This window comes from Haliaeetus albicilla, chromosome 6 (assembly GCF_947461875.1).
Source record: "Haliaeetus albicilla chromosome 6, bHalAlb1.1, whole genome shotgun sequence".
NCBI lineage: Eukaryota > Metazoa > Chordata > Aves > Accipitriformes > Accipitridae > Haliaeetus > Haliaeetus albicilla.
In genome coordinates this window covers 40,338,975-40,354,081 of record NC_091488.1, presented here as the reverse complement: position 1 = coordinate 40,354,081, position 15,107 = coordinate 40,338,975, and the positions used below count along the sequence as shown (strand labels likewise).

General features: G+C 41.0%; 1 protein-coding gene across 1 annotated transcript in view; it reads left to right on the top strand.

Moving 5' to 3' along the window:
- Positions 1-14,874, top strand: part of DPT (dermatopontin) — a 28,629-nt gene extending 13,755 nt beyond the window's left edge. Inside the window, exons 3-4 of the mRNA XM_009913082.2 lie at positions 7,568-7,675; positions 13,483-14,874. Coding sequence (XP_009911384.1) covers positions 7,568-7,675; positions 13,483-13,549 — 175 coding nt within the window. The 3' untranslated portion in view covers positions 13,550-14,874. The remainder of the gene's footprint in view (positions 1-7,567; positions 7,676-13,482) is intronic.
- Positions 14,875-15,107: the final 233 nt, after the last annotated feature.

The following is a 15,107-nucleotide window of genomic DNA, read 5'->3' as shown; positions in this document are numbered from 1 at the left end:
ATACAGGGCTCTCTGGCAAATATAAAAGCAGTAAGACAGCTGATCCTTATGCATAGATTCTCTTGGCTCTTCTTCTTCAGGACTACATTCCTCCTGAAGTGAGCTGGTCTTCCCTACAATGAATAAAGACAGATTTTCCCCATATATACAAGCCATGCAAATGGTTTGTTAGAATTTGACCCAGTTTTTACAGCTGGAACATTCCGATTTTTTTCGAGTCCTGCTAATACTTACTGGAATACTAATTTATGACACCATCATGCTGACTGAAACCCACACTTAAACACTTCGCTTAACTTAAGAACATGGTTAAAGCCAAACGCGTGCTTAAGGACTTTGCTTGGTAGGATCTATACCCTTACTCTTAGAGCCTAGCAGTTCTGTTTCACAGCTCATCTTCTCACCATTAGTTCCCAGTTTACCTGTACAGTAAGCCCATATTGAAAATAAATATACTAATTTTTTTCCAGTCTCATAGTTTTGCACTTCCTATTTTTATTTTTTTTTACAAGTACCTTGTTTTCTTCTTCACTATGCCAAGTCTTGTCATGGATTCTGCACATTTCTACCATACTGAAAATAATTAACATTGCTCACAGGAGGCAGAAAAGCTCCCATTATTTTACCTGGCTAGGGAATGCTACCACTGTGTGCTGATTTGAACCATAAAGGAAGCAAATCCATCACAGATGCAGAGACAATGTTATTAAGCGGTCCCATTAGAGCCCAGATTTTTCTCTTTGCCAGGAAATTGAAAGCTTGACTCCTTACTCTCAAAAGCAAACACATGTCACAGAGCAGCCCCAAGTCTGCACAGACTGTTTATGACTGTTTCCCCTCTCCAAACAACAAGCAGTCCAAGTGCCAGAAGGTCTGTCTGGAGCTGTGGCTGCTCTCTGTCACAGTGACATTGTCCAGGCAACAATTACATTTTCCAAGAGTTATGGGTCTTAAAGAACTTATTTGTTTTCTGACTCAACCTGCCACCAAAGCCATATTGAAACTGATGAGATCCTATGCAGGTTTCTCAGAGATTACTAACAGCAGAGATACAAATCCAGGAGGTGAACTCAGAATAGATGTGGGGGAAACATGTGCTTCTGGGAACCCAATTCCCCTTCCCTCTTTTTTTTTTTTTTTTTATAAAAAAAGGTATTTAACTGAGGTTTTTTTTTATATCTAGCAAATACAACCTTACAGTTCAATCTCCAGGACCATCTTCCAGAGACATCTTAGGAGAAACACATTTGCTTAACATTGGAAAGCTGGCTAATGTTATTTCAGACATGACTTTCTTGAGGAACAGGCATAAGGTGCCCTGAGCAATCTGCTGCTGCTTGTATCTGTATTGCACTAGCTCATGTAGGCCTCCAAGAAGAACTGTGGTCCCACACTGTCGGCCTTGTGGCTCCTCAGCCCTCTGAGAGTTTGTGGTTTTCACTACAACATAGTGGAAACAGAAAGGCGGTGATGTATCTAGGTGAATCTATGACCTCAGAGCCTGGAGCTTGAACTCAATCCCAAAACACACGTGACATGGCCACATGAGAAAACTGTTCATCTCTAGAGCAGCTCCATGGCACCTCTAGTTCCCTGACAGCCCAGCAATCTGGGATCTATGCTGGGATCATTGGCAGGAATTTCTGTAGACAGTTTACTAAGACCTTCTTTGGCTTTTCAGCATAGTATGCTTTTTAAAAGGGGATGACCGCTGTCTTCCAGCTGGAGGAAGAACTGAAATTGATTAGAGAGTCATATAATTCCCATGTTCACTGAATGTAACATGCAGGCTCATGGCTCTTGAACAAAAATTTTCCTTTAGGAGAGCCATATTCTTGAAGCACTTATAAATAACATCTGAATCAGTAAGGCCATTCAGGGGACACTCCTTGTCCTCAAAGGTCAGAAAGTTAATGTCAAAGCTTATGTTTTCCTCCTGAAATGGAACAGCTCCTTCTTTTGGCTGTGGCATTGCTAGAGGAAGAGTTCAGCAGCAAAGAGGAAAATGAAGGTTAAAGAGGAGCCATTCATCTCGTTAACACTGTAGTTGCACAAGAAGTGAAAAGTGTAAGGTACTCCGAAACAACGTACTTACTAGCAGGGAATAAGCATATTCAACAGTTGGAGCAGGAAACCATGAGCTCTACCACTGACCGTCTTTGATAATTTAAAAGACTCATTTCTTTTGTCTGCTTGATATCTGAAAGCAAGGCATATCCACAGTTCCCATTTACTTCTCTAAGGGGCAGACTGTACAATACTAGTAAGGCCATGGGTGTGACTCAATCTTCTTATTGGTACAAAATAGACTTAGGATAACTATTTCTGAAGTCAATCATTAAGAGTGCTAGGGATCACCGTAGATTAGTACAAAACATTCTTCACAGTGCTAAATGAGTAACTCTGTGTTTTCTATTAATCTCTATCATAGTGATTCTTCACTGTGGAAAATAAACAACATTACTAGTTTCAGACTAAAATAATAACAACAGTAATCCTGTTAAAGATTTAATGCCTTTTTTCAATATGTTTCCTACCCTGAGCAAGGTTTATAGGATTATAGTAAAATACATTAGAAAAACATGGGGATGGGTGGGGCAATGCAAACCAGTCAGAAGATAAACCATCTTACATCAACCCTATACCAGCTAAAAAGCCCCTTATGAAAATACCTTTTTCTGTTAGGCTTTCCTGCTCTTCCCCACACATGCCAAACCACTTATATCCTTTCTCACAAGCTTTTCTTTTCCAGTCTTTAACATAAAATTACCTGCTTTCTCCTCTCTTGACAATGCCACTAGTGCTCCAAGTCTCTTGTGCCCAAACATCATACACCTGATACCAACCTGAAGTGGATTTGCAAAGCCAGACCAGAATTCCTCTGTTTTCTGTATTAATTCTTGCAAATAGATCATATGGATTGAAAAGACTACCACTTGCTAAAGGTCTCACATTACTGTTTTCTCCCCTGTGAGTCCTTCCCCAAACTTAACACCTATGTGCATATCTGGGTTTAGTAAACAATACCAGTACATGCAACCTGCTCTGCCTCCTTGGGGTTCGTTTGGCACCAAATTACTCAATGCCTCGTCCCACGATCAGTATAACACAGGTCTTCTCACAGCTGCTTTGCAAGCCTCTCTTCAAGGGCCTTCCCTCACATACCCTCTCAGGCACCACAGCGCTGTCCTTAGAGGCTTTAGAGCGCCTCAAATGGCAGCAGCAACTTTGTGTCAGCACTTGGCAATTCCCAAGCTTCTCACTGCTCCCCTAGCCCAGTTTTCTTATCAAAGAGGTCAATGCCAGAAGTGCTTACAGGGCCCTCAGGCAGGTTACTGTGGATGGCTCTTCCCAAATGGGTCTTGCCCTTGGGCTTGGACTCCTTGGGAGTCCAGACTCCTGTGGGCAGGCAAACCCTCACAAACTAGGGCAAAAAGTGTCTCTCACTTGTTTCATCACTCCTCTCGGGTATAAACCATACAATGCCACGTGGCTTACAAATGCTACCACGTTTGTAAATAAATAACCTGTCTGTAGGACCCTGGTAGGTGGTTCACAGTTGATATGCATTAGAGAGTAAAACACTTAATATTTTCAATTAAGCACTTGATAATAAAGTTACACACCAAGCTACAACAAATGCTGAGGGAACCACTGTCCTGTGCCGGGCATACCACTTTGAGAAGACCCTTAATGGCAGAGTTAAATTACCTTTCTCCCTTCCATGACGAGAAAACCACGTACTGAATGTCCCTAAGCATTAAACACTAGAGCATCACTCAGTGCAGACACATTTTGTGCGACTCACCCCCAGGATTCCAAAAATGGGGATAATAGAGAAGGGCTGGGTCACACCATGGAGCCCTGCTATATAGACAACCAATTGCATTTCCTTCTAAAGGATACAGCGCAATCCATACGACCTTGAGATGCATGGGCTTAAGGGAACAGTTTCATAAATAAGTACAGCAAACATCAAAGAGAACTGAATTAGACAGACAGACCACACAGACCCAAGTGAACTTGAACACTTCTGTCACAGCACTATTTATAATTTTTCTCTCCAGAACAAAAGGAGTCAGTAGGCATCTGTCTATGTAACAAGACAAAATTCAGAGCAGCTCAAGTCCCCAAATCATTTACTTTTGGTAATTGCATATATTTGCTTTTCGAACATTTCTTAGCAGAGGAGCCCTAAAAGGCTGAATGGCAATGTGGAGAAGTTAGCAGAGAGGGAGGGGGAGATGACATCAGGCAGAAAGAAAAGAGAGGGAAGCTAAATGAAGGCTCCCTACTGCATCTATTCACTTCAGAATAACACAGCCTGCTTCTGCAAAAGGTCTGTAAGACTCTTCACAGTAATTCAGGAGCTTGACATCAGATTTACTTTCCAACTGAAAGGCTCATGAAACAAGTTTGAAGAAATGACTCTCAGTTTTGTCTCTGAGTAGAGCTGAAAGCAGCTTTTTAACCTTGTCTCTTGCACAGTCTCATCTGCCTAGCACATAGTGCTGGTCAAGATTACAGAACATTTTCCTTGCTGAATGCCAAACAGATGTTATGAAACACATTTGGTGGAACATATATAAACACACATCTTAGTGTTTTCTCATCATAATAGCCCAAAAAAGCCCCAAAACCTGGAGCTGATGGGGGAATGCAAAATGAAATCCTGGTGCATAGCTGGTCTTCACGCCACATTTTAAAAACCTGCTATGACCCAGGAATCTTCGAAGACATGCTGACAGACACTCAGGCTCCAAATTAGTAAACTAAATATGGGGACTCTCCTCTGGCAGAGGGAGCAGCCACACCATTAAACTTTCTTACCCTCCAAAACAGAGTGTCTACCTTCTCCCTGTTGGGAATGGTACCTACCATGTGCTAACTTGCGAACTGCGTCTGAGCTATCTGCTGAGACTGTGCTAGTTGGTCTGGACTAAAACTGTCCCAGGGATTGTTCTAATAATTTACATGTCAAGGCAATCAAGTTATAGTGCCCAGAAACATTCTCTGGTGGTGTTTAATTTACTAGCATAGATGTAGCCCCAGTTTCTTTTGGCCTCTGGCTATGGATCCAGAAATACTCCTAAGTTTCCAGATTCAGATCCATGGCTTCACTGATAGGAGACTCATGCATGCAAAAAAGTTCTCCTCAAGGGCTTGATTTCTGTGTAAAGAAAATGGATAAAATACAGACCAGGTAGGAGAGGTCAGGCTTTGTGAAGTATACTCTAGCTCTCACTACAGCTCTGGGCATGGAGTGCAGGGCCTTGAAAGTAGCTTTTTGTGAACTGGGGGGCTTTCAGCAAGTTGGCTATACCGAGGGACCAGCTTATGCTCAGGTTAAGGTTCTTGTATGGGGCCATAAAGGTGTATTACAGATTCAAGTCATGGGTTGTCTAAGCAAAAAAGTATTCAAATCAAAACTGTAAACTGTCTGACACTGACAGATAAATATATATTTGGGAGCACAAGGAGAGATGTCCTGAAAGCAAAAATGATAACATCAGCCTTCAATCAAAATAACAAATAACTTAGGTTTGCCATGGTTTGACAGAAACACATTCAGGTGATGATCTTTAGTTTAAGAAAAACCACCAGCTAACTGGTAAGAAGCCATGAAAAACAGCTTTTTGTAATATTTACATTTATTTTCTTTGTCTGGCTCAGAGCCAGTTCCCTTAAAGTCCATAGTGGTCTCATTTTGGACTTTTCATGGGTGCTGGACTGAAAACTGTAGCTCTAATTTTCCCACTTGCAGAGCATACTGATGACTCTATCTATTTTCCATCCTAACAATTGCCGGTGTATGTGATTTATTCTATTTCTCCTGGTCCGCAGCATCTGTCTGCATGACCTGTGAAATACTGCTGTTCATTTCTTATCACTGCGAGGGCTCTGCAAATCCATGGGTTCTTCGTCAGAGCTGTGACAACAGATGCTGTGACCAGGCCTGATCTTCTGTTTCCCAAACACCCTTGGGGATGGGTGTTCTTGTACTACAACTCATAATCTGTTTGGTGATTGCCATGGCCAAAGGACAGGAGGCATGAGAATGAGAGATGTTCAAAGAAGTTGACTGTTGAGACTTAGGGATCTTATAAGGTCATGCTTGAGTTTCACACTTAGTTCCCTTTTTCATTTGTCAAGCAATAATGATTTGTTAAGAATGATGTTCCAACTGAATTATGTTTTTCTTTCATTTTCAAAAGCTGAAAATGACCTGGAATTAAGTCACATCTGCTTTACAAAGAAGATGTAAACAGCATAAGAATAGGGTAAATAAAGTGATCAAAAATACATTTAAAATATACAGAAAGTGATAGCAATTTCAGAGGATTTTTTTGTTACAGCAAGTGGCTCTAAGAGAAAGCAGCCTAATATTCCAGAGTCCCTCAGTTTTCAGGTAAACCTTCAGTTTCTGAGTACTCCAACAGTTACTCGTTTGGGGTCCAAATACCCCCAAAGCATCTCATTTTAAAAACTTAAAACCATCTGAATAATTTTATTCCTAGTGAGTAAAATATTTAAGCTTGTGCTCAACCCCCACCAATTTAACAAAACGTAAACATGCACATGAGTGCTTGACTGGGATGTGCTAGGATCACCTTCAAGGATCATTCAAGTACTGCTGCTGGGCTGAATTAAGTCAGAAAAATGGTTGTCAGGATTTGCATAAAGACATCTTAACCCTGTTAGTCTCAATAGGAGTTGAGCCTTTCATTTCCATGGGGACAGCATCTCCCTTACAGGGAACCTGATTCTTCCTTGTGCTGCTTCAGAGTGAAGCTGACACAACTCCACTGGCAGCTCTCACATAAAATGGTGTAATACAAGGAAAGACTGAGTGCCAGATTTCCATTCCTGACCTCTAACATAATGTTGACATAAAGTACTGGTGAAGGTCCCAGCCCCTTCCTGCATCTGTTTATTATCTGTAAAACCAAGTACAGTATTACTTGCCTATTTCCCAGGGAAGCAGTAAAGGTAATTTGATTAATAAGTGCAGAAGCACTTTGAGCTTTTTAGATAAAATACACTGCACAAATATTGTCCAGGCCCATATTTTTACATTATATACTAGTCAGAAAGTGGCAACAACAAAGAGGAATGGATTAATTGCTACATTCATTTAATATACTTCATAAATGGATAAATGCTTCTAGTTATTTGACTTGGCAACATTTACAGCACTCTACAGCAGCAAACTAAACAGACTCACAAGAGGCCAGAGCAAATCCCTGCAATAAAGACTTAAGTAGTAGACAAGCTTTACATTCTTGTTCAGGCTGCTTTTATCCCAGAGTTGCAGATGTAGATACATATAATACTCCAACTTGCTCTTAACAGTTCTAAACTTACTGAAATTTATTCAAATAGCTACATGGATTAGTTGTGTAGAAGAGAAAGGCAGTCTCATAGGTGAGACTGCACCTTGTGGTGCTGTTAAGAAACAAGAACTTTTAAAGAAGCAGGAAAAAACTACTATTTGAGTTGCATTCAGTCAACTGGACTTTTCTATAAGATGGTAAATAATATTATCTTCTTTTTCCTTAACATAAAGGTTAACAACAGAATATCCAGGACACTATGGAGAAGATATGGACATGATGATGTACACTTATGACTATTACATCCGTGGGGCAACCACAACTTTCTCCGCTGTGAACAGGTTTGCTTTTCATCTGTTTCATTAGAAATTAAAAAAAAAAAAAGTCTTCCTTTTCTAAACAGTGCGTGGCTACACATCGCCTGCTGTGGTACTCAGCATCAGACTAGTACTTCTGAGGACCAAAGTTCACAGTGCACGTGGCTAATTGTCCAGGGTGGTGTATCAGGAACAGGGCATCTTCATGCACAAGGGGATCATTTGCTATGTCCATCTTAGTAATGAAAAACATAGTGATGGTAGGCTTGGCTAAATCTGCACTCTGTAAAGTGTAACAGATCTTCAGTATTGTTTCTTGCCTACCTCTAGTTCGAGCATCTTTCATTTAACTCAGTAAAAACTCAGCCTGAACACCCTGATTTTTCAGGGGATGAAGAACTTATTTTTGCCCACTTTTCTTTGCAGAGAAGCAAGGAATCTGCCTGCATGCAAAGATAAGACCATACAAGTTGCAATGTGAATGCTGTAAACTGCCCAATCCATTGCAACACAATTCTAACAGATTTGAGGCCACACTGGGAATTAAGGCAATGCAGTGCACACCGATCCCTTTCCAGAAAATGAGTTAACTACTTTTTCTTGATGAGTCCTGGTCATTACGTGACATTTGGTAATCCTCTTGAGTGAGGCCCTATGGCTAGTGAAGTTGTAGTCATGCAAATGGATTCATAATTGCTCTGCTCAGTTAAAAAGAAGCATCTCTCCCTCCTTACTATGCAGAACTGCAAAGTTTTACAATTTGGACTTAACATAAACCCCACAGTGCTGTCTGCCTGGGACTACAGAGATCCTAACAGAGCAGGTTTAAGGAGACTGTGAGCAGTCACTGAAACCTGATTGTGGGAGAGAGATCTTGATTCTTTCCTCTCAAGCTGACCTCTAATACATTAACTGTGAGCTATTTCTTTGCTGATGTTTTTTATCAGACACCTCAGTCCAGTATATTAAAGCATTTGTTATCAAACACAGCACAGACAGCAAGGCAAGGTGCGCTGCACTGGCCCACCGCTGCCCAGACTGGCTACAGGAGAAGAGGGGAGAGAAGAGAGAAGTGGGAATTTAAACGCACCAACATTTCAAGCTGTCTCTAACAACACTCAAAGGAGCCAAGGTGCTTTTGCCACTGTGATGCTCTTAGTTTGCCTGAGTACACTAGGGATCCCTCAGCCAAAAGATTGCCTAAAATAAGGAGGCTTTTCCAGAAATTATAAGACATTGTCAGACTGCTGCAGGTCCATAACCTTAATTTTCTGGCTAAAATTCATTAGCCTGTTTATTACCAAATGGAAGCCATGCCTGCAAATTTTTCCTATAAGTGGAAGAGTAACTTCCACGCTAATTGACTCAAAGGTATCTATTTATCCCTTTAGATAAAGAATTTACAACGTTGCAAGGGAATCTCTGTTGTAGGTTTTTTTTCTCTTAAATATTCCCCAGTGCTATTCTTAATCCTTGTTCCTCATGGCTGTGGCAGAGAGTAGGGGAGATAATGCAGACAGTGTGCTCCCCTGCAGCTGGATTCAAGCCTCTATCAGATGTGGACCAGGGTAAAGTCAGGAATCACAGAGGTGAGCCTGGAAAACAGAGCAGTTGAGGTAACCAATGCCTCTGAGCAGATTTCGGTCTGTGACTGATGAAGGCTTAACACAGCCTTCAGAACAGAGTGGCAGTGGGGCGACTGGCCAGGAGCAGAAGCAGCATCACGGGGATGTACATCAGGAGCACAGGTCCTCACAGGTTATGGGACCACAGTACCTGGAAAGAGAAGAAGCCAACAACAACACATTTGCCCTACCACTACTGTGACGGCAGAGATGAACCTGCAACAGCAGCTGGCGAAAACTATAGAGAAAACATTTTGTAAATTGCAATCTAGGAAACTTTTCTGTGCCAATGAACTTTCTGGCCTCCAGCTTCCAGAATGACTAAAACCAACTTGTGTTGCCTGGTGTATGAAGTGAAAAAAATTCCTGCTACACCAGTTCATAATTCAGATTCACACCATAACTCTCCCGGAGTGGTATACTCACAACAGCCGGCAAAGTTTGCCATTCTAAATCGTTCTTTGCAGCTGGCTAACGCAGAATAGGAGCAGAAAAAGCTATTCCAAGTCTCGGCCTGCCAGAAGCATGCACACATGCAGCTTGTCTGTGTAAACATGCTGTAGATTTTGAGACTACTTTTCATTTTCAAGCACATTAAACTTGTGTCCATACTATTTAGCCCATGACAGGCAATGTTCTCGAGCTAATGAGAGGCACAAAAAAAGCCTCTGAAGGTATTTTAGTTTAAGCTTTCCCAATCACTTCCAACAGTTAGGTACTTTTAGACTTTCTGAATAAACTTGCAGAAATTATATCCTCCCTTCCTACTCCTTAAGACATTGCATCACTGAGGTCACTGCTGATACACAGATACTTGAGAGAGCACGTGATGCCTCCAGCAAGAGCTATAGAAAGTTTAGAAAGGTGGTATCCCCACCTCCTCTTCTGTAATCACTCTCTGTGAGTTTCCATGCCTGTGTATCAGGAATGAATGAAGGAGTTGCTGTTCATCATCAGAGGTTTTAAGTGCTCATGTGTGGAAAACAGATTTTAGAAGTGGTTAATATTTACATTTTTCAGTCCCATTTTAAATGGGTCAAAAAGAGAAAACAATTTTCTATAAAGCAAGACAAAAGCAGCTGGAAAGAATTAGCAGAGGCTTGAAGTATCTCTGGAAGCACACTTGGGAGTGTGGTGGTAACGCTGACGCAGACAGGATGACCTGTGGACTTAAGTAAGGGAACATTTGCAGAGAAAGGCAGTATCTTTTGTTAGACAGACTGATACAGTCCAGTTTCAGAGAAGAGCATGGGGTATGTGAAGCTGGTTGTAAACAACTGAAACTGCCCACCTAGACATGCACATTGTAAACCCTTGGCAAAATAGCTTCCAAAATTAAAAAAAAAAAAAAAAAAAAATAGAAGCTTCAAAGTAGCTTCAGCCTGAGCTCTGAAACATGCTAAGTGATGATGGCATGGCTCCCTTATGGAGCCTTGTTACAGGGCTGTGGTCTGGCTGGGTTGGTCTCTGGAGTCCAGAGAGCACCGCTGGGGAACTCACAGCCCAACCTGCAGCAAGTAGCTTGGACAGGGAGGTGGGGATTACCAGATGTGCTTGGTAGGTGCCACAGCTTGCCCTTCGCTGCGAAGTATAAAAATAGCACATGCAGACTATTATAAGCTCATTTCTTTTACACAACTGTCCTCTGCTCCATATATTTGGGTGATCTGAATAGCCAGTAATTTCTTAACTGCTCAGATATCATCACTGAAAGATAGATCAACAGCCAGATACCCCAGCAATAAGTACATTTGAAATGTCTGGACAAGCTGGATACCTACTGAACTCAGCTGAGCTAAATTATAGGGTATTTTAGGTCCCTAATAAGTTTCATATGACCAAAGAAAGAGGATTTTGTCAAACTCAATATAAATAGGAATTCATAGAATTTTTTAACTGAATTGGAAACAGATTATTCGGCAATATTTGGAGATAAAAGATATGTTCCCTATAGCATCAAAAATTCAAATCTGACAGAACATGACAGCTGGAGAGTAAAAGTGACAATTCAATATTGACTCCCCAAGCCAAGGAAATGCATGAAGTTAGCAATTTGGGGGGGACTTATAAACTGGTGTTAAGGATCTGCAAAGGCAATAATATATATACTAGAGTATTCCACATAGGGCAATTCCTGCTGGGATCTGCACTCCCACTGAAAAACTTGTAAGGGATCTACCAACTGAAACAGGCTGATAACTATTGAATGAAACACACTGCACCAGTGGTACAAAGTAATTGCCCACCTCCTAAACAGCTGCACGTATATGCTTAACTTCAAATGCAAGTAATGCAAAAAAAGATAAATTAAGACACTAAATGCACACTAATCGGCCATCAACCATGTGTACATATGCTAAAGTGTCTGCAAGTTCAAGTTTAAATTACAGCTTCAGAAATAATTCCATTCTAATATTTTAAAGCATGTTATTAATTCAGGTAACTAAAATACATTTATTTTAAAGAACTTGACTTTTAACTTTACAATATCCCATTTTAGAAAAATGGCTTGACCTCAGCTTTTGAGCTAAAAGTCTCTCTGACAACAGGTGCTAGTTGGGCAGACGTTAATTTTGACCCATATAATCCTGTTAATCCACATACAAGTCATCTTTTTCTTTGTCTCTCTGGGTAGCTTAGGGACCAAAAGAGTAATAACTGTCTTTGAAAAGCATGCACATAGTCCAAATGAGGACTTCCTAAAATAAACCTAAAAATGAATCTTGCATTTCATTAACCTTTGGCAACAGTTTTATGAGGAAATTACAGTTAAAAACCATTTAGGAAAGGCCTAAAGAAAACCAAAAATAAACACTACATAAGTAAATGCAGACTTGCTGATGAGTATGAGACAGACCCAGTTCCAAATGACACTCAGCACAAACTGGTGAAGTAGCATAGTAAATTTCCAATAAAAAAACTCAGTTAATGAAAGCTGAAATGAGATGCTTTATACCTACACAGACCTTAAGAGTTAAATTAATCTTATTCCAAGATAGAGTCACCCAGTCAATGAAACCATATAAGAGCAGTTAATAGCAAAATCTGGGCTCAGGTGTTCTCAGCACATCCCTGAGAAACAGCAAGTTCTGCACCAGTTTCCTCCCTGTTTGGAGCTGGCCACCAGAAAACCAGGACTGTGCAGCGGTCTTGTAAAGCAAGCTCCTATTGAACCACTCCAGCAGCATTACCTGTCCTGTGCCTCAGGTTTAGGAGATAACTATTAGCAGAATCCAAACTGTCAGAAACCTCTTGGAGTACTACCCATTACCAATTTAAATGACAGCTGCCATCTGCAAGGACTGTACTCTAGATCTAAACTCCTGTTAGCCAGTACGAAGCAGCCTAAACTGAACATTTGCTCCACAGCAGGACAGTATTTGATCCTCTGAACTCATGCTTTTTTGTCAGGGGAAAATTTAACACACAATAAGCTAAGGCGGAAATCTGCAGCCTGTTGCAGCTATTGGACACTAAATCACTGGCTTCCACTGTTGAATCCTGCTGCTCCAGTCACACTTCTTACTAACAATTGTTAGCAGGTATCCTATCACTCTCCTCAGAGAGAATACAGACATCCAATTACTCACAAACCAGGAAGAGCATAAACTCTCCTCACACTCATAAACATTGCTCTGCCTCACACGTGACTTGTGGAAATCAAGGATGAGAAGTGAATTTAATTTCTCTCACTATTGATTCCTTCACATCTTTAATAAAGGACACTAGCTAGAAGACCTAGTAGTGGAAAGAAAAAAACAAGAGTGAATTTTGCTGTGTGGATAACTCCCCACTTAGAAATGGCTTGAAAATCACCCACTTATTTTACTTTGTACACATTCCTGAGCAATACATGACAATAACTTTTGACAGAACCATCCTTTTCATCTCAGTCACTGATTTAAAGTCGGTTTAGGATTGATCACCATCAAGAGGCATCATCTTCTGAAGGATACTCAGAGACCTAATTATTCAGAGAGCTGATTTTTTTACCTTGTAAGGAAGTATGAAGGAATTATAACTATCAGACATATTTAATATCATTCCAGCCCATAAAAACACAAAGCACTCAGAAGACAGTGAGCTAATGGCAGACAGAAGTTTTTGTTGCCACGATACCTGGTGTAACGTTATTCTTACTCGTATAGTCTTATCTTCTGCAGTTCTGGCTCACTAATATCTCTCTCTTGTCTCCCTTTCATGCAGGGATCGTCAGTGGAAATTCATTGTCTGCAGGATGACAGAGTATGACTGCCCATTTCAAAATGTTTAAAAATATTGAGTGTACCCCACTTGGAAAGCTTGGGGACAGACAGGGTGGGATGAAGGTCAGCGATTACAGGAGAAAGGCAATTAGGCTCACAAAAAAAAGTACCAAGACTCATCAGCTGTCTGCTGAAGATACAATTATTTCCCTCTGGAGCTAATAAATAAATTGCCAGCCCACATGCTTGCAACAGTAATTTTGGAGGATTCCTTCAAGCTGCACTGGCAGTTGTATCCCCCAAATAAAATTGCTTCTGACATACACGTTTATGATACACAAGTCTATGGCATATGCACAGTTACCTTTTTTATATATACATATAGCCATTCTGAACACATACAACTTCCTTTCACATAGAAACTTTGTATGAATTGCTTCCCAGCACAGTCACTCCAAATGAGGTGGAAACATACTATAAGCTTTTCAAGATCCACTAGACTTTCCTGTCTTCTACTTTGTACTTGGAACCAACCCAGCGATCCCTACCAGCTTCTCAGCATTTAGTAGCTGGAAGTGTGCTGAAAGCAGCATCAGGAGGTCTCTGGTGTACTGCATCTGGCGTTACCTGTTACAGCCCTCAGCGTAACTCTACTGCAACCTGGGGAATTCCAGGTATTTACAACACTGGAAGACGTCAATACCTGATTGAGAGCAGATCCATCAAAAACAGAAGCCTAACCCAGATTTAGTGAGAGTCTCTTTTATATTGTCTTAAATTCTCTAGTGGCATAACTAGCCAGGAGCTCTACTCCGGGCAAACCCAGGAGTAGGTCAGGCCACTCGCATTCTCAGTAAATATGTCTACAGCACTTGTCGGGAGTCTACTTTTAAGGTGGATTGGGTTTCCACTACGGGTGCCTGTAAAACATCCATCTGCCCTCAGTAATATATTCTTGGCTTAGAACAGACAAATAAAGCTAATGACTTAGGTGATCTCAGTTCCTCCAACCTGCAGATCTCATTCCCTGTAAAGGATAAGCTGACCATGTTTCAAGACTGCACAGCACTTGCACAGCTGTAATGCAACAAGAAAGACTATTGATCTCTTCCAGGAAGACATGAGGTAGGATTTTTGCGCTTGAACAAACCAGAATTTAGGGCTTAGTTTCTTAGCTGATGAAGTCAATGGCAAACCTAGCAGTGGCTCTGGCAGTGCTGGCTCAAGGGCCACGTTGACCCCATGTACCAATTTAAGGTTATAAAGCTTCACAGGAAACGGTGTCAGTCAGTCAGTTTCCATGGTCCAAGCATTTTTAACATATTTACTAGCATACCCTCAAGCGTGAGCATTGAAACTACACTTGTCCAATAAAAGAATAATAGGTTTTGCATTACTGTAGCCTTGTTCTTTCTTGATTTTACTCACACCAGCTTATTAACTTGCACACAAAGAAAGCCTCTGTCATTCTCAGACACCATGATGGTGATTAGGGAGTTTCTGTGAGAGCCAGTTGCTGTGACATGTAAGTAACAGTGGCAAAGAGAAATCAAGAGGCCTAGGGAAGCTGGAGAAGCTTGTTAGCTGACACTGGTAGATAGGCAAAGGAAGCCAAGAGAGTTCCAA